General features: G+C 38.4%; 1 protein-coding gene across 2 annotated transcripts; it reads right to left on the bottom strand.

The window, feature by feature from the left end:
- Positions 1-1,077: 1,077 nt before the first annotated feature.
- znf821 (zinc finger protein 821) lies at positions 1,078-19,367 on the bottom strand. Of its 2 annotated transcripts, none has more exons than XM_077201857.1 (6): positions 18,891-19,367; positions 11,282-11,413; positions 10,964-11,076; positions 7,263-7,361; positions 6,207-6,370; positions 1,078-6,109 (listed from the first exon to the last, which is right to left on the bottom strand). In XM_077201857.1, exons 2-6 carry the CDS (start codon positions 11,364-11,366, stop codon positions 5,332-5,334), a joined length of 1,239 nt encoding a protein of 412 aa, XP_077057972.1. In that variant the 5' UTR covers positions 11,367-11,413; positions 18,891-19,367; the 3' UTR covers positions 1,078-5,331. The 2 variants fall into 2 exon arrangements, with proteins under 2 accessions (XP_077057972.1, XP_077057971.1); XM_077201856.1 differs by having other exon boundaries at positions 18,904-19,331.
- Between the last annotated feature and the right edge of the window lie 289 nt (positions 19,368-19,656).

Genomic DNA, 19,656 nt, shown 5'->3' with positions numbered 1-19,656 from the left:
CACTGCTTTTTATGTGATGTGTGACCAGTTTTAAATGAGATGGCATCTTTTTTTAATGCATAAAAATCTGCGAAATATATGCAATGATGTATGTGTTATATTCAATCCTCAAGTATAATCCAGGTTGTATAAACTTTGTATAGTACGTTTTAATATCGTATGGCCGTACGCCCGTACCAATATGTATTAATTCTTCTCAGAAGCCTTAGTCGTCTACCCAAAGTGCTCCCTTAGCCTACCCTACACCTACCTGAACTTTACAAAGCATTAATAACTATATTTTGTTGCGTTTTTATTTGTACCCTTTTTTGAATAAAATAGATTTGTACTGTATATTTGTACCTCTCTGTGAACTACTTAAGGCTGTTTTGTTTTATTTTGTTTTCCTGTTTTAATTCTATGTAAGGACACAAAGATATTGTATTTTTATTGTTACAGCTAACTTCTTGGAAACATTGCATTTATCATGTTTAAGTAAACACAATATAATATATATATATCTATATAATATTAACATGCTGGCTTCACGTCTGTTTTTCTTATGCGTTCCATTCAATTAGTAAATTGTAATACATTTTAAAAAGGGTTGGAAAAGTGCATTGATGCATCTGATGAATCCAATGCATATATTACAGAGTTTAATAATGATTATGATTACAATAATATCCAATGTAGTATGCATTATTTTTTTTTTTAAATCTGAAATACAAACTTTTGAGTCTGTGAATGTTCAATTGCTCTTGTTTTTTTAATTTTATATTCCACTATGGGGTGAATTATTTGTCATCTTTTGAAAATGATCAAGATTACTGATCAAACCATGTTGTGACCAAATTTCAGATGAAATGCAGGGAAAATACAAATATTTTTTATATATATTTTAATGGGGCTTGAAAGTGTACTAGTGAAAATCCTTGTTTTGCATTTTGATTTTTTGATGTCTATTTTCGCCATTACAGATAACATTATCAGCATGACTATTTATGAATACCACATTTTCAATATGGTCTTGGATGTTTTAATCTCACTTTACATGTGTGCACTTTTTTTTAAAGAGAGAAAGACAGAAACAAACTCTTAGCAGTAAAGTCAATGTTTATTCCACATTCTGTTCCTGCTTTTATGATAAGCTTTCAATCTGTTAACCCGATAACAGAGCATGGCTTTCTGAATAGGACAGGATTTGGCGTTGTTGTGACCAGTGCTATTCTTGTCACTTTACAAGGTTTCAGTCATTTTGGCCTTTTAGAGAGTTGTAAACATTATCATGAAAATATCTAGATAGATGACAAAAAGGCAAGTAATTATTGGACTCCAATCCTTAATGAAAAGCTTGAATAAATGCATTAACATGTAGTTTATAACATGCAAGTTCCATTGCCAGGGGTTCACTTACTTGTATGCACAAATATGTAAAGAAAATGGTTCTTTAAAACATAGCATGTCACACGGCAATGCATACTTCTAAAATATAGTTTAGGAATAATGCAGACTAAATAGGGTTAATGTTTGAAAATACTCTTTTTATATTTTATCCTCAAAATAGACAATGCATCCTGTCAACATCTCATTCTAGACTACAGAGAATCGTTAAATTTTCTCATTGCATTGGGATGCGTTTCCTCAACTTTGATGCTACTGTATGATATAACTCTGCTTAATAATGAATTTCAGGGAATTTACCATAACAATTGCATTTTTCTTCCTGAATGTGCATACATTAACTCGATTAAATGACAACAAGACTATGGATGGATCTCGTGGTCGAGGATTACGGACTTGAGGACAAATGGCTTGACTGTCAAGAGTTGCCTGAGGTTTGTGAGTCTGGAGCATTTGAGTCCATTTACTTTCCTATCAACTGCATAGTAGTAATACAAATTTTCTTGAGTACAGCTCACAATTGCATAGTGATGCTTCATCACGTGTACATCAAATCCTTTTCTTTTCCTTAAGGAACCCATCATAAATACTTCACAACAGCATAAACGTGGGACCAGTATCCAGTTGCCTTCAACCGTGCGGAAAAGCTCAGCTGCTTCACTTTGAACATTAGAGGTATCTCTAAAGATGGTTATGACAACATTGTGAATTTAAATCACTGGAATGTGCATCATTCACTGCAGTAATAAATAAATTGTAATAAGTATTGGAATGAAATATAAGACATACATATCATACACACAGACTACCCTGTTTTCAAGAGGTACTTCCAGATGTACAGTGGTCCGTTTTAACATGACTGACTCTTCCGCCCATATGAAACACTGAGAAGTAAAGCTTCAAGGTGATGTGTGTAATGTTCTCCCAACTTTGTGCAGAGTGGTTCTCAAACTGGTTGTGACTTTAGTCAATAAAAAGACCTGAATAAATAAATTATAAGATGCACCAACATTGAATTAATCAACTAATTAACTTATTAACAATTAAATGACATTCATTTTAAGATAAAGTCTTTCCGTTGACTGTCTTCAATGATTAACGTTTATATGTCAGTGTACGTAAGTGTTTGGTCTTATTTCTTAGCAAGCAAACAGTTGGCTCATTTAAGTTTATTAGCTACAAGTTTCAGTCCTTTCCACAAAATAAGAACAACAGCCTTCTGGCAAATGTATAGAACTATGGCTCAAGACAGAATCAGTGAAAAGGACATTGAATAAGACCCCTGCTCTTTTCCTTTCACTCTTGAAGTGGTCAACCACCTGAAAACGTTTGAAAAACCCTGCCATAAACACTGGCTCAGTGGCGCTTTTGCTCTGTTTGTTGGGAGTTACGTGTTAACCTTTGGATCGGTTTGAAATTTGGGGTGGGAGTACCTATTTGAATGAACAATGGTAGACGGGGCATCTGACGGTGGCACAGAAATTACACACCTCACCTTTAAATTAGTCTGAAACATTTTGTAATGTGTATTTACCTTGTTATTTCCATTTTTAGCATACACATGCAGCATTATCACTGCTTCATATACGAGGGATTTCTCTCTGGAAGTTTTCGTCCTGATTGTTTCGTTGTACATGCATTCGCTAAACCTTTACATCATTGCACATCTCATAAAAATAGCACACAATCATTTAAATCATTAAATATAAAACCAAAGCACAACTTTCCAGTGACAAGGCAACTTTTTTTCAATTTGTACACTACTTGTGTTGCCATTAAGATCGAGCACACACTAAGTGCCTCACCATTAACAACAAGCATTCCCAGGTCCAATTCAGGACCACACTAGTTTAAAGAGGTAAAATACACATTATACAGTACAGTGACAGCAGCAGAGGGCAGATTTGGTTGCGATGTAATGGAGTTATGTAATATCCTTATCGACAGTTTGGCTCAGGTGAGTTTGCAGTCTGAATAAGAGAAAAAAAAGGCCAATGTGACCAGTAAAAGTGAGTATAAGGTAGTATCTGTTTGAGAAATTTATGATGATAATGAAGAATTAGGAATAGGAGGTCTCCTGCTCCTGCTCATGTTCTCAGGCTGTGAGGATGCCGATGATCCTCACCATCCCTGAGTTCCTAGCAAAAAAAACAACACAACCCGTTTAGCATTGTGATAAGGTATAAAGCCTTTGGGAGGTCAGAGAAGTGTGTCTGAATGTGCTTCGAAACAGATACTTTCAGTAATTAACAGTACATCCACAGAGATGGCCGCCGCCTTTTGAAAAGGACAACATCTCCAATAGAGGTTTTCCCAAATGGCACCCTCAGCCCTTGGAGTGCGCACACAAATAGTCCGGGCTAAATGGTGCAACGAGGGGCATATTGGCGGCAAAGGTGGCATCCTTGTAAATCTTGATAAATAGGACACCATATGGTCTCGTGGACACAAAATCATGTGAGGAAAGACCAGGAGACCACAAGCCCACATAGATTTCAACATTTGGATCAGTGGCATTAAAACAGCATTTAAATAAAGTGTTGTCGTTTCAGCAAACATGTAGGGCAAGGTGTGTCCAATCCTACTCCAGTAGGGCCACCTTCATCTCTAATCTCGTCCAACACACCTTTCTGGAGGTTTCAATTAACCCTGAATGCCCAGATTATATGTTTCAGGTATGTTTAATTAGGGTTGTGGCTGAACTGCAGGAAGGTGGTCCTCCAGGAGCAGGTTTGGACTCCCCTGGACTATAGCAGGTGTTGTAATAAGAAACGTTGAGTCAGTGTGTGTGGTCCTGCATGGCCTCTGTGGTCCCGGTCAAGGCCACAGATGTGACTAGCCCATGCAAAGAGCCCATGGTGAGGTAGTTGGTTCTGTAGTATGAGCTAATTGTGGCCCACTCTGGGGTCCTGGGAGATGAGCCAGTTGCAGGTAAACTCCAACCTTTTAGACTGGAAATTTGAACCGCAGGCTGAGTGTGGCTACATGTCTCACTCCTGTCACTATAGGTCCGTGTGCAAACAGAGAACCTCCTTATGGAAAGGCCTCACTGCTCTGAAGAAATATGGCTAAAAGTCTGAGCCTTGATAAGTAAGTAGAAAAATCTCCTAAAACATGCTTACAGACAGGGAAACATGTTTCCCTTCTGCGAATGTTGGAATTTTTTATACAAGTTCAGTTAATTTTGTAAATCAATTTATGTTACATAAATCCACAAAGGGTCGTTCACACTGACAGCAAATAAGTTTCATACAATGGGGTCAGCAAGTCGCCATACTGTTGGTTGCTAGTGGGCGTTCTACTTGACTGGTGGTGATGGTAAAGGACTCCAGTGCCTCAGGCCCCTTTTTTTCTCCTCTGACTACCAGATGGGAACATCATCTGCATCCTCTTGGTTTGTACTAAAACCAATTGGCTTATTTCAATGTTTCATTGAGGTCATAGCTAAAGGGATGAGGTGGGTTCTCAAAAATGTCATCAGTCTACTAAACATTGCTGAGCACTGGTTTTAAGGAGGTTTATTTCTTCTTGCTGTTGACTACTGTAACCCGCCACCATCTGGGGTTCAAAGCAATTGCCTGCCCTGTCTGTCCAGTAGAAACGCTTCTGTACTGCAATATCCTACGGTTTCAGGCAGCGAATCATGTGAGCTTCGCTGTCTACACTCCCAGTGGTAGACGCCACGTGTTGCTGCCTGTCTGCATAAAGTCGAACTCTGCTCATCGTTGTTGCATTGCAACTCATGGCCTCTCACGTTGCATCAAATATCTCATTGAAAATGAATGACATCTGGTACCTAAATCACTGCAAATCACTGTCAGGGTGAGCGCCTCCTTGAAACTGCAAGAGCATAAAATTTTCATCACAGTTATAGTCAAGATAGTCATTCTTTTAAAATGGCAAGATCTTCTCAAATGCCGGGCTGAGAGGTGTTTGGAGCTGTGCTTGTTAGGGAAGCTTCATAAACAGTCCGTTGTCCATGGAGGGGACGGACATGGGGAAGGAAAACTGGAATAGATTCATGTCAGCAGTGAGCGCAGCCATTGCAGCAGGATCATGCTCAATCTGGTTCCTTAGCGATGGGTCGATCTTCTCCAAGCGCCGCTTTAGCCTCTTGGCCTCCCTCTCACGGATTAGCCGTGCCTGTCTCTTCTCGGGTGTCTCGTTTGCCCGTTTGAGTCGCATGGCCTCCCGGTCACGCTGTAAACGACGTGACCGCTGTTCATCTGTCTCCTGCATCCTTTGCATCCGCTTTGCTTCACGGTCTCTTAAGCGGCGCACCTCCCGCTCCTCCGGTGTCTCGCATGCCCTCTTGGTCTTCTTGGCAGTTCGCTCGCGTTCCAGCCGTTGCATCCGCATCTCTATGGGCTCGCTCTTCCTACGCATTGCCCATTTCCTCATGGACGGCGACTGGGCATCCACAAGCTGCTGGTAGGCTACGCAGCTGTTGCAGACCAGCAAAACTCCAGCCGGGTACACAGGCATAGGGTTCATGAGGTCTGGAAGAGGTGGAAGGCCTGTGCTGGAAGGACTGAGGCTGTCAGACAGTGAGGGAAGAGGAGGTGCAGAAGGGAGAAGTCCATCTGGCAATGACGTCAGTACAGTACCAGGATTTGTGCTGGGGTTAGTCATAGGGCTTCTGGGTAGAGAGTTGGACATGGCACAGGCCTCGCCCTCACTGTTGATCTCTATACTGCTTGTGTCAAGGAATTCCTTCAACTTTCCCCTACAATTTCAAAACAGGAAATTGTAAAGAGTATTTGTAACCCTAAGTTTTTTTTAAAACAATGAAGCATCCTGATAAAATCATGTCTTGAGCTGACCTGTTGAAGTTGTTGGTGTCTGTGAAGCGAGCCCCACACACTGCACAGTTGGACAGACGGTCCTCTGAATGGATGAGAAGATGGCGGCCAAGAGAGCCTGGAGAGCTGAGAGCTCGTCCACAAACAGGACAGATATAACTCTTACTGCTACCCACAGCTGTGTGCTGGTCACAGAAAATAAGACAAGAAATGTCATGCATAAATTCTTCTCAACTTAAAGGAACAGTCCAAAAATGAAAATGGTTATTCACTCAACCTCATGTTGTTCCAAACTCATTTGACATTCTATCTTCCATAAAATTTTAAATACTGTACTGGTCATTTTTCAAGCATTTACAATGAGGATTAGAGTTTTCAAGGTTCAAAAATGGCCAAAAGTAGCATTAACTTATCATTTAAGGTAGTCTCCATTCATTGTAAATGATTTGAAAAAAGTGATTAGTACTTTATTCAAAATTTCTCCTCATGTAAGAAAGTACGTTTGAATGACATAAGAATTATAAAAAAAATAGCTTAAGGCTAGAATGCACTACAAAACTTGTGCACAGATTTGCAGTCTGGAGGAGCTATCACTAGTTGCAGAAAGTCCGACCCAGTCTGCAAATTTCATAGTCATAGTTGACAGATTTCACAGACGATCACATAGTGTAGGATGGGCACAGACTCTGTCTTTTTTTTTTTTTCTGGATTCCATCCGGTCAGAGGACATTTAAATGTTTGATGTTGTCAATTTTAGAACTCATATTGTTTTCATTTGTCAAGGATGTCCAGCGTGAGTTTGTTTACGACAACTTCTGGTAGTATATGATCTTCAGTAATTTAGTGTATGATGCCCGGTCTTTATCTGTTACCATTTACAAAGTCAACAAGTGATCAGTCAGATTTTAAAAGTTGTGTAGTATATTTCAGCATTTAGATGTGCTTCACAATCGGCATGTAATAGATCACTCAAACTGCATTTGGAGATTGTCAATTAACAAAACGTTTTTGGCTCGAGATTTTACTACCAGGTGTTAACAGAGTCTAAAATATACTAGAGGCTTCAGTAGTCCTCACCTGGTAGACATGTGCAATGAGCTGATCTGGGCTACTGAACTCCAGGGAACAAAGCGGACAAGCAAAAATTCCTCCCTGGTCTGTCCCCTCCTCGCTCTCCTATCAGACATAATGAACCAACAAACAGTTACAAGTTTAGAGTAACAAGACTTACAGTCTAACATGTAGTGTCCTATTTTAAATAGTATGATTGAACACAAGCGAAGTGACAACTGATAATGACTACTACAGATGCAGCACTGGTGTGGTGTGGCAGACAAATGGATCCATAAGCCTTTGTGACTCATTCCAACTGTCATTTAAACTGGGTTGCTATAGAGCCATGAGTCACCCTACAAAAATATACCCTTAAAGATATGATGGTGAAGAATTTTCTAATGCTCTACACCTCAAAATGTATGTAAATGTAAATAAAATGACATATATGACCTTATGTAGCTCCGCCTCTTTTTAGTGCTGCGCTTGTTGTATTCTGTCTTCCGGTTTGTATTTCCACAGCATGAAGGTAAGATCTTATGGATTATGAATGAACCGCTAGTTTTAAAATCTTCCCGGTCTACTGGCATTTATGACATCCGCTATACCGTTATACCGAAAGCTATACCGTACCTTTTCATTCAATTTACTGATTTCAGAGTGTAAATCTGTTTCAAATCTAATATTTTATCTTTTTCAACAGTATAAAGATGTCAAATTAGCACTTAAGTGGCTCAAAAACAACAAATAAAAAAGATAATCTTCATTCAAAGCTCTCAACTCAATCTAGTCAGAATCTGTGGGAATCTGAAAATGTGAATCTTATGAATAAATGTCTCTAGGTAGTATCTGACCACAAAAATCCAGAGAAATAGAAGTGTATATATAATCTCTTTTGGCGAGAGCGTCAAAGTGCCCGAAAGTCATTCATTTTCAATGAGAGCCCGGCGGCGAGCTCTGGCGCGTCTTAGCGGCGAGGAGAGTTAAAATCTGGTCAACTTTATGGTAATGAGCTATGACGCGGTCCGGCTGGCAACGAATCGGAATGTAGAAGTCCTCCGTTTGAGAGGATTCCAGAGAACGCATTCTGTAAACTTTGGTTCCGACCACGTTAGTTCCCCAGCAAAATAGAGGAGAGGTTGATCATTTGAATTTGATAAGAAGGCGTGCAACACTATTTATAGGCAAGATAGTCGCGCTAATACACTTTTTTTCTGCGGGAATGTAAATTAGAATATAACTTAACCATGAACACAAAAGTCACACCCCACACATGGCTTTTAATTTGTTTATTTCGTTAGCAAACATGTCTCTATATATAGTTATAATGTCAGTAGAGGAGTGCCGCAAGGATCGGTGTTAGGTCCTCTGCTATTCTCAATATATATGCTGCCACTTGGTAATATTATAAGAAAACATGGAATTAATTTCCACTGTTATGCTGATGACACTCAATTATATATTTCATCACGACCAGATGAAAACACTAACTCATCTAAATTGATAGTTTGTCTCAAAGATATAAAATGCTGGATGACGTGTAATTTCCTGCTATTAAATTCAGATAAAACGGAGGTATTACTTATTGGTCCAAAAAACTACCCACAAAACCTTGTACAATACAACTTTAATTTAGAAGGATGTCCTGTTACTTCATCCACTACAGTAAAAGACCTGGGTGTTATACTAGACCGCAACTTGTCTTTCGAAAATCATATTTCATATGTTACAAGAACAGCCTTTTTCCACCTTAGAAACATTGCTAAGCTACGTAACATGCTATCTGTTTCTGATGCAGAAAAGTTAGTTCATGCATTCATGACCTCGAGACTAGATTACTGTAATGCTTTATTAGCTGGCTGTCCTGCATCCTCAATAAACAAGCTACAGTTAGTGCAAAATGCAGCTGCTAGAGTTCTTACTAGGTCAAAAAAATATGATCATATAAGACCTATTTTATCATCTCTACACTGGTTACCTATTAAGTTCCGTATCAATTACAAAGTACTATTACTGACCTATTAAGCCCTAAATGGTTTAGCCCCTGTGTATTTAACAGACCTTCTATCGCCATACAATCCATCGCGCTCTTTAAGATCACTAAATTCGAACCTTCTGGTCATTCCAAGGATATCTAAGTCCACTAGAGGAGGGAGAGCGTTCTCGCATTTAGCTCCTAAACTCTGGAATAGCCTTCCTGATATTGTTCGAGGCTCAGACTCGCTGTCCCAGTTTAAAACTAGATTAAAGACGCATCTCTTTAGCCAAGTATTCACATAATGCTTACAGAGCGTCCACGAATCTTTGCACGACGTCGCTGGCAGGGCAGCAAGAGCGAATTTTGCCGCTCTCGCTGGCGGCGGTGTGAACGCACAGTTATAGTAGGCCAAAATCACATGAAAAGCGTGCATTTTTCCCCCAATTCTTTTTTTCCCCATTTTTATTCCCCAAAAAATAAATAAAATGTGGGTATTGTTTACATTTTAATTTTAAGGTTAGAAGTTAAGGTTAGACTATCATTATATATATATATATATATATATATATATATATATATATATACATACATATATATATACATATATACATACATATATACAGGTGCTGGTCATTAATTAGAATATCATCAAAAAGTTGATTTATTTCAAGAATTCAACTTAACAGGTGAAACTAATATATTACATAGACTCATTGCATGCAAAGTGAGATATTTCAAGCCTTTATTTGTTATAATTTTGATGATTATGGCTTACAGCTTATGAAACCCACAAAATCAAAAACCCAGAAAATTAGATTACATGAAATCACACAGTAATCCCATGGTCATTTAACCAGGTTTTGGTTATTTTGGCAGTGTGGGCAGGTGCAAACCCTGCTGGAAAATGAAGTCAGCATCTCCATAAAGCTTGTCTGCTGAAGGAAGCAGGAAGTGCTCTGAAAATGTTGTGGTAAACGGCTGTGTTGGCGTGGACAGCACAGTGGACCAACTCCAGCCGATGACATGGCTCCCCAAACCAACACAGACTGTGGAAACTTCACACTGGACTTGGATTGTGTGCCTCTCCGTTTTTCCTCCAGACTCTGGGACCTTGGTTTCCAAATGAGATGCAAAATTTGCTCTCATCAGAAAAGAGGACTTTGGTCCACTGTGCTTTATTAAATCCAGAGTCAACGCAGCCGTCTACCAGGACATTTTCAGAGCACTTCATGCTTCCTTCATTTTCCAGCAGGATTTGCACCTGCCCACACTGCCAAAAGAACCAAAACCTAGTTCAATGACCATCGTATTACTGTGTGATTTCATGTAATATTCTAATTTTCTGGGATTTTGATTTTGTGGGTTTCATAAGCTGTAAGCCATAATCATCAAAATTATAACAAATAAAGGCTTGAAATATCTCACTTTGCATGTAATGAGTCTATATAATATATTAGTTTCACCTATTAAGTTGAATTCTTGAAATAAATCAACTTTTTGATATTCTATCAATATTGAGATATTCTAATTAAATGTCCAGCACCTGTGTATATATACTGTACATATATAGCATTTCAGGACTTTTTAATCTATTTGCAAATCATTAAGATAAGATTGGTCAAGGCTGAATAGTTTTGTGAGGCTCTTTACAGTGAATAAAGTGAGTTGTCTATGAAAAAGCTGGTCATGCAAATCATGTGATGATAGAAGAATGTAAGAATCACAACAATCTACGCGCTTAACTCACCTCCTTGACGTCATCCTGTAATATGAGGCCATGACCACTCTTATTACTCATCATGCTGTAATCAGCAGAGGCATTTGAGGAGTCATCCTTATCAAAATCACTATCACCGTCATCTGGAAGTATAGGAAAGAAATGTGTTCATAATATTATCGACGGCGCCATCACAGGTCACCTTGCTTTTGTTTTCTAAGTCTCAACACTGAACAGAACAATCACAGTTGTGTTCCTGGATTTGTAATAATTTATGAGCTGTAAGCAAATATATAAATAAATTCACAGACAGCTGTTGCGAGTTGCCTTTGAAGCCATGTAGCTCACCACTTGTGCTGTCTTGTTCTTCAGGTTCCTGTGAGTTGTTGCTATGGCATTCGCCGTCTTCAATGAAGTCATCTCTAGCGTCCATCTCAAAATTGTGCTGAGGGCCGGACAACCCAGTCGCGTGGAAAGGCCCTGTGAGTGAAACAACACAGTCACTGAGGATACCACGATATATACTACATAACTAGTTTTTGAGTGGTGCTTGCCAGTACGAAACACTGCTATGGTTGCCAGGAAATTGTTATGCAGTTGCTAAGGTATTTTGAGTCTTTTTAGTAAATTTCTAGGATGTTGCTTACAGGCCCATGTTAAAAGATCCTAGTTGCACAAAGCAAGTCTCTATGATATTCTAATCTGGGGTCCATTCACTGTAAGTCTGTATAATTGTTTGTCTTTTTGATGCCAAAAATATAGATTTAAAAATTTTATTTGAGATATCGTTCATGACTGTAGCACAAATGGTGTGGGTCAAGTTACATTACGAGCATTAATACTTAAAGGGACATTTCACCCTAAAATGAAAATCTCATTCCAAAGTTGTGGAGCACAAAAGACATTTAGGCTAGAGTAAGACATCATGAATTGTATGACACATTTGCTTCAAACATTTTATTATAAAATCAACAAAAACATATTGAGTTGTTTCTGATGTAAAAAATAAGTTACCAGTAAGCTTAAACTTGTGCACACAAGTATTATAAAAAAAAAAATTAAAGGGGCTATATTTAAGAATTTATGTATTAATTGCTTTTTGTATTGCCAATGTGGCAACATCTTGTAACGAAACCTAAAAAATTAGACCTTCCCCAACTTCCTAGGTTGTCTAAATACAAAGCCTGTATTTTTAAATTAAGAACTCTAGACTGTTTCACCAGGAAAATCCAGACACGCTCCAGAAAGCCTCTCTTCCGTTCACTGACACATGAAACGAATGCTTACAATGTTCAGGATAATGCCGAAAGAGCTGGTCTGTAATGTACAGTACTGTCAATGTATCATGCAAAGAAAAGGGATTCATTCAAACTATAGTCTCACATAGACAGATCTATATAGTCTCAAATTTACTTTATAATCAAACTATCATAAGTGAAATTTTAATAACCTCATCGGTCGACATGGCACGGGTTATTTGCAGAGCTGATTCATATCCACATCACCATGATCAGATGATTTCTTAAAGGGTTAGTTCACCCAAAAATGAAAATTATGTCATTAATGACTCACCCTCATGTCGTTCCAAGCCCGTAAGACCTCCGTTCATCTTCGGAACACAGTTTAAGATATTTTAGATTCAGTCCGAGAGCTTTTTGTCCCTCCATTGAAAATCTATGTACGGTATACTGTCCTTGTCCAGAAAGGCAATAAAGACATCATCAAAGTAGTCCATGTGACCTCAGCGGGTTAGTTAGAATTTTTTGAAGCATCGAAAATACATTTTGTTCCAAAAATAACAAAAACAACGACTTTATTCAGCATTGTATTGTCTTCCGGTTCTGTTGTCAATCCGCGTTCATGAGTCCGCTGACGTAAGACGAGCTGACGTGTTATCTGCTGCGCCCGAGCTTCGTTTACAGTCTGAGGGAGACGCACGCTGTAAACAAAACAATCTTTGCAAACATGTCTAAGGATTTCGGATTTTTAAGGATTTTTTTTTTTTAACCAGACATATTTATTTGAACCCGAATACACGGACGCACCAGATAACACGTCAGCAGCGTCTTACGTCAGCAGCGTCACTGGCCTCGTGAACGCGGATTGACAACAGAACCGGAAGAGAATACAATGCTGAATAAAGTCAACAAAACAAAATTTTGTTAATTTTGGAACAAAATGTATTTTCGATGCTTTCGATGCCATCACGTGTCACTTTCACTTTCACTTTCAAAAAATTCTAACTAACCCACTGAGGTCACGTGGACTACTTTGATGATGTCTTTATTGCCTTTCTGGACAAGGACAGTATACCGCACATAGATTTTCAATGGAGGGACAGAAAACTCTCGGACTAAATCTAAAATATCTTAAACTGTGTTCCAAAGATGAACGGAGGTCTTACGGGCTTGGACTAACCCTTTAACTGCTGCTTTCTCACTGCTGTCATTTAAAAAAAAAAAAAACATTTTCGAATTGAAATGTCGCTCTCAACAGTGTGGATGGCGTCAGGATGTTCGCAGCAAAGGTATTCCCAACATTTTACTTCTAAGCGAAGAACGAAAAAATATACTGTGTATATATTGAGACCTTAAATCAAGTTCAATCTCTTGTACGTTACGTGTGCACGAGTGTGATGTTTCTGGCTGCAGTTCACTTTACGCCCACTGGTGTCGCTAAAAACAAAGGTTTCTGAATTCTACATATAGCCTCTTTAAATAACAAAAATAGCTAAATTGAGATATATTGTTATGAAATACAATTACTCATAGTGAAATAAGAATCTGGTTGCTTTGCCTGGCCCTAAACGACAGGTTACTGAATGAAATTTATAACAAAATTAGCTTACATGATGCTAATCCCTAAAATAGATGTCATAAAATATGAATGCTGATAGGTCTAATAATTGAATCTGCTATTTGGGAAATTGACGAGAAGAGATCCGGTGTGGTAATCAGCAGGATCAGTTGACTCCCATGCAGACATGGAGATCCAAAGTTGTTGTTTGTTCATTTGTTTTTAATATCCACCATGCAAAGTTCTTTAGTTTTCTGTATCTGAATACAAAAATGCTCATAATTGCTTAAATAAAATAGACTGAGAAAAAGAAAATAATACATAAAAATAAATAAAAACAGAATACTTATATTGTGATTTGTGACTCTTTTAACAAAACAACAACAAAAATAGCAGAGCAAACATGGAGATCATAACATTGTAGTCGGTGACCCTTGGCTTTGTGTCGGCATAATTTGGCCCTTGTTAAAAACTAATTGAGGAACCCTGGTTTAAACAATAATTTTGGTATCTTGACAACAGTAATAACTCATGAGATGAAACAACATACTTTTTTATTTAAATAAGGCATTGTATAATGCCATAAGAATACCTTTATAATGCATTATAAATACGGGCTTCATAGAAAGTGTTATCAAAAAGAATCCTGGATGCAGTGTTGCAACCCATCAAAAAGGCTGAATCTGATTGATTTTTGCTTTGAATTTCAAAGAATAGACTGTATATCAACAACAAGGGTGCTCACCGTGCTCCGTGTACAGAACAATAGTTGATACTGCATTATTAACACATTGCAAACAAGCACACTCCACCTCACGCTCACCAACCCCCACGTTACACGCTGAACCCACAACATACACTGCAGTCCCAGAGGAAACAGCCTGCATCTCCTGTGCGGCGAGTCCATGCCTCTAATGTGAGAATCATCTCCTCCAGAGCACTCTATACGCCCACACGGAGCTGCTTCCCACCCTGCATGCATCCCATTACTGCCATCTACCAAACACCTTCTGTGAAGCCGCTTTAATGAGTAACATGAACGGCAACCGGCGTACCAAAAAAACCAGATTTGAATGTTTTCTGATGAAAATATGAGTAATGAGTACCACAGTGCAAAATGCTATAGTGTTCTGGGAGGTTGACTCTAGATATGAATCAGATCCCTCCTTCAAAGATCTATGGGATATTTTTACCACCTGTTTTATTGTCCATCAGGCAAAAATTGAGTCTGATCTCTTATAAATGTTACACCTGATTTGAGGTAACATCAAAGCTTAATATGCTTAAATTGTGACATATCGACCTTATGATAACGCTGTTTCCGTGAATAATCTTCTCCTTTTCAAGTGAGAGTAGCCATTTAGAACACCTTTAAGCTAAGTGTTTAAAACTCGGTGTACACTAAAGAATTCGTGCTCACGGTGTCCTAGACACCAAAGTTTTAATGATTCAGAAAAGATGTTTTGCCAATTTTGGAATGGAGATAAAGGATTTTTTTTGATAGAACTAGTAAATTGGACATTTCATCACAATACAACCTGACATTAATTTGCTTAGCCAGCGATATGATTTTTGCAGATACAAGCGCGCAGCCGTCTTTAGAATATTGTGTTTGAACTTCCTAAAGTTTTCTAAAGCATCGCTGTCGAAGAGTAATTATCTAGTGAAGTGGATTTACTTATTGTAGAGTTGACGACAGTTATTATAAGCATTGTAATGTTTGAAGAGGATGTCAAATGTCAGATTTTTGTAACTCACAAATGCAACCAGAGTATAACACAAACATTAAATTGAACTCCCTGAAAGTTTTAAACCCCCCCGAAAAAAATCAACTTGCCCATGAGATTATCAATCATCTGATGACATCTTATCAATGGCGTATGCAGTGAAATGCAATGACATCAGTCAAGAAAGTCTTTCCGTCTTCTATGCTCTCTAAAATGTGCAAATCACAACAAAATGAGGTACTCCGGATACTTTGGGTTACAGATTTTGTTAAAATCCTTAAAAGATTAGTACACATAAAAAGGAATATTGTGACATCATGTACAAACCCTCATATCGTTCCCAACCTGTCTGACTTTCTGCGCAACTGCGCAAGAATGTTGGTAACCAAACAGAAATTTAAGGGAAAAAAAGGTTATTTTAAGAACTTTACACTGAAAGGTGCTTTGCAGGTCCCAAAAATGGTTAATCTGTGGCATTGCTGCAATCATGGGGGCAAATCATGGAGGTCTTCATGGAGGCCACCACTGATGCCAATAAGAAAAAAAAATACTTGAGACATTTCTCAATATCTTATTTTAAGTACCACAGAAGAAAGAAAGTCATACAGGATTGGAACGCCATGAAGGTGAGTAAATAACAACTGATTTTTTAAGTATGAGCAATGGTAATAGTGACGGTTGCCTTATCTCAATGCAACCGATATATTAGACCAAGTTCAAAGTGGACTAGAATCAGGTTTTTCTAGTGTCGCCGTGCAGAACTTCAGGAAGCTTTATTCTATATCTGAGCTGAGAGACCATTTCAGGGATGACTCCACCATATGTTGTTTTTCCATCTGAAAAACAATAGCCGCCGTATGTAATATTTTACATCCACTTATCACTAAATGAGGTTTCAAGAGTTCCCTACTTTCCAAGTATCCTCTGGACAGTTTCAAAGAGTGTTTGGGGGCATCTACAAGGACAGAAGATTTTGCATGAGAGATACAAGCGCTAAACTACGGAAGGCTACAACAACAGAGCGGCTTCACGGCAGTCAGCCCGTGATTGATGGAATAGAGTTACCCATCCCCCACTGCCAGTTCTGTTCTGTCTGTACATCTGTCTCTCCACCCTCCCTCCGTCTTCTCCCTTCCATCCACCCTCGCTCCCCCTCTGTGTGCCACTGTGATGTTATCTCAGAGTCTGTGTGTCTGTAGGCAGGAGGTGACGCAGTGTCTGTCTGAATCCAGACAAAGAAACAAACTCATCATCCAACAGACACATGAGAGAAAGGGTAAAGTCAGAGGAGGGGGGTGGGAACGAAACAGACAAACAGAGGCAAAACTTAACTCGGATACCAAACAATGAGAGAGCACTCCTGAATTCAAACCATCCCTCTCCCACAGCCCCACCAATCCAACAAATTCTGAGAACAGGCAGAGGACGGGGCCCTCGCACACTGTCTAGTTTGGTGGGGTTGAAGAATGGTCATTGACAGACATCAGATAAACCCAGACAACCAATTCAGGACTCACTTTGCCTAACTGACAAAAGCCAGGCATGATGGAAGGGCATGATCAGTCATACAAGTTCCCATGGAATGAAATTTCCCACATTTCCCCTAGTTTCTAGTAGGCCTACCAAGAATCAATTTGGGAGGGAAAAGACAGAGTATCATTTACTGTAACGTTTCAGTCTTTCTTCAGGTCTGAAAATCTTTACCTCATGTCTGCAGATAAATATGGTACACTTTTTGAACACAGCTGGAAACTCGTATAAAAAAGGTCCTTTATTGGCATCCATGGTTCCATGAAGAACCTTTAACATTCACAGAGCCTTTCCATTGCAAAAAAGGTTCTTTATAGTGAAAAGGGCTCTAGATTATTAAAATGTTCTTCACACTAAGAAAATAATGGTTATTTTAAGAACTGATCACTGAAAGGTTCTTTTGGGAACCAAAAAAGGTTATGATATGGCATTGTTACATGAAACCCCCCTTTTGGAACCTTTTCCCGAAGAGTTTATGAGTGGCCAAACTGTTTACATATATATTACCCTGCTCTTTAGAATATTTCATTCTGATTTATTAAAAGTGGAATTCACTAACATATCTAAATAATGACCACTGTAAGACTAGAAACCTGTTTCTTAGATAGCTATGATTGTGTCCTGTCACAGCACTGTCTCTACATGTAAAGTAAAATAAGTAAACAAGTACAACAACTTTACTTTAAGTCCAAAATAAAATCCATTTTATGTCCATATGTTAATTTATTTTGTCATTAATTGGTGCAATAAGAGATATAATGTACAGCCTGAGCGAATGACTGTACATTATTCCTTACATTTAAATGTTTAATAGTGTACATTGCTACAAAGGAGATCAGAGCACGAGTTAGCTTCTATGCAACCAGGTGAAAAATGTATGAAAACTAGGGAAGAAGCATTCATCTTTATTTATTCAGGCAAGATCATTAATTAAGAATCACACACACACACACACATATATATATATATATATATATATATATATATATATATATATATTATACAAATAATTTGTGTAATTAATATAGCCTATGTAAACTAGTTCTGTCAAAATGATTAGGCTAGGCTAGTCACGATTAATCGCATCTAACAAAAGTTTGTGTGTATATAAATATATATTTGTGGTGTCAAATTGATTAATCGTGATTAATCGCATCTAACATAAAAATTTGTTTATATAATATATATATATATATATATATATATATATGTGTGTATATATATAAGTGTATTTGTATATTTGTGTGTGTGTGTGTGTGTGTATATATATATACACACACACACAGACACACATATAATGTATATATATTTATACATTTTATAAAAAACCTTTATTGTTAGATGTGATTAATCGATTTGACAGCACTAAATAATTCAGATAAAGTTCTATTGTTATCCAGGTGAAATCAGACATCAAACAGTACAGTAAAATAGATGAAAACCCTATACGTACAGAAAAAGTGTATAGGCTTCACTGGTTGCAATATTTTGCGGTTTATATTTAAAGACTATTATTTAAGATTATGTATAGTGTTTCACCATCTCTTCTCAATTACACCAGTGTGATATTATCAGAAGTGCATGAATGTGAGGATATTTTCTGTACAGAAACATCTTCAGGGTTCAGGTATAGGCTATATTTCGTGAGGTTTAAGTATAGTCTCTAGATTCGGTTTTACGCAAGCTGATATCGTGACCATGTTGTGATGATAGTGTGTGAACGCCTGGCCTCTAGCTGTTGTCCTCGTACAGTAAAATGCGGATGTAAGACTTCACCAAAGCAAACAACTCAATGCCACAGAGTATCATGAGGACTCGGGCTTCCCTATGATGGTCACTATCACCTCCGGGAGACAAAACGCCTGCTTTTGCAAGAACTAGGAAATGAAAAGTGTTTACGATACCTGGGATACCTACAATTCACTTTGAAAGGGTTGGTCTGTTTTCGTCTTGACATATTATCCCCCACTCCCAGATGAAAAAAGTCGAATCTCTTCTTTGATCCGACTGATGTGTGAAGATGCTTCTGGACAATCCGAAGGGAAATGTTTTAAAGCAGACAACAATCCAGAAACAAAACGCACCGAGCGGGCAGAACTGAGCACTAATCGGCTACATTGGCCAGCGCGATTAGGTTCATTTGACTAAAAGACAATCAAAGATCACTTCTGCGTAAACAGACATCTTGGCCTTGGTCGGCGATAAGAGCGCGTTCATGTCGATAGAGGTCGGTTTCCAAACATAAGAGATCGGGAAAGATGTGAGGAGATGATGTGAAAGCCTGCGCCAATGTAGCCGGGCAAATACACTGCAGAGAATCTCCACCGACATGCATTTCAAGCGATGAGCTGAAGTGAGAAGAATGACTGATTTTATCATCTGCCTTTTTCTGCTCATGCGCGAAACACGGTGTTCCGACAGGGGGCGCTCTGCGGCTCACAAGACCCACTCACCAGATCAAATAGGCTACATGAAATCTCAGGACGTGTTTTGTCTATTTACAAACATGTGTTCATAAACATTATCATTTTTATCTTCTAATGTCACCTGTTGGTATTAGCATTTAATTTTCCGAATAAGCAGTGATTGGTTCATCCATAACAGCGCTGGGAAAAGTAACAGTCGCACGTGCTCATCTTCATTTTGGATCAGCACAAACAGTGAGAAAAG

This window comes from Siphateles boraxobius, unplaced genomic scaffold (assembly GCF_051911475.1).
Source record: "Siphateles boraxobius isolate OS27281-9 unplaced genomic scaffold, OSU_SipBor_1 48, whole genome shotgun sequence".
Taxonomy (NCBI): Eukaryota; Metazoa; Chordata; class Actinopteri; order Cypriniformes; family Leuciscidae; genus Siphateles; species Siphateles boraxobius.
The sequence above is the reverse complement of the archived record's forward strand: the minus strand, read 5'-3'. Positions and strand labels throughout refer to the sequence as shown.

Bases quoted from the DNA above. Each gene is read 5' to 3' on its own strand.
- znf821 (XM_077201856.1), bottom strand. From the start codon at position 18,943: ATGTCAAGACGAAAACAGACCAACCCTTTCAAAGTGAATT. The intron at 11,077-11,281 runs GTGAGCTACATG...CTATACTTCCAG, and splicing joins AGAACAAGACAGCACAAGTG to ATGACGGTGATAGTGATTTT. The intron at 6,110-6,206 runs GTCAGCTCAAGA...TTGAAATTGTAG, and splicing joins GACACCAACAACTTCAACAG to GGGAAAGTTGAAGGAATTCC.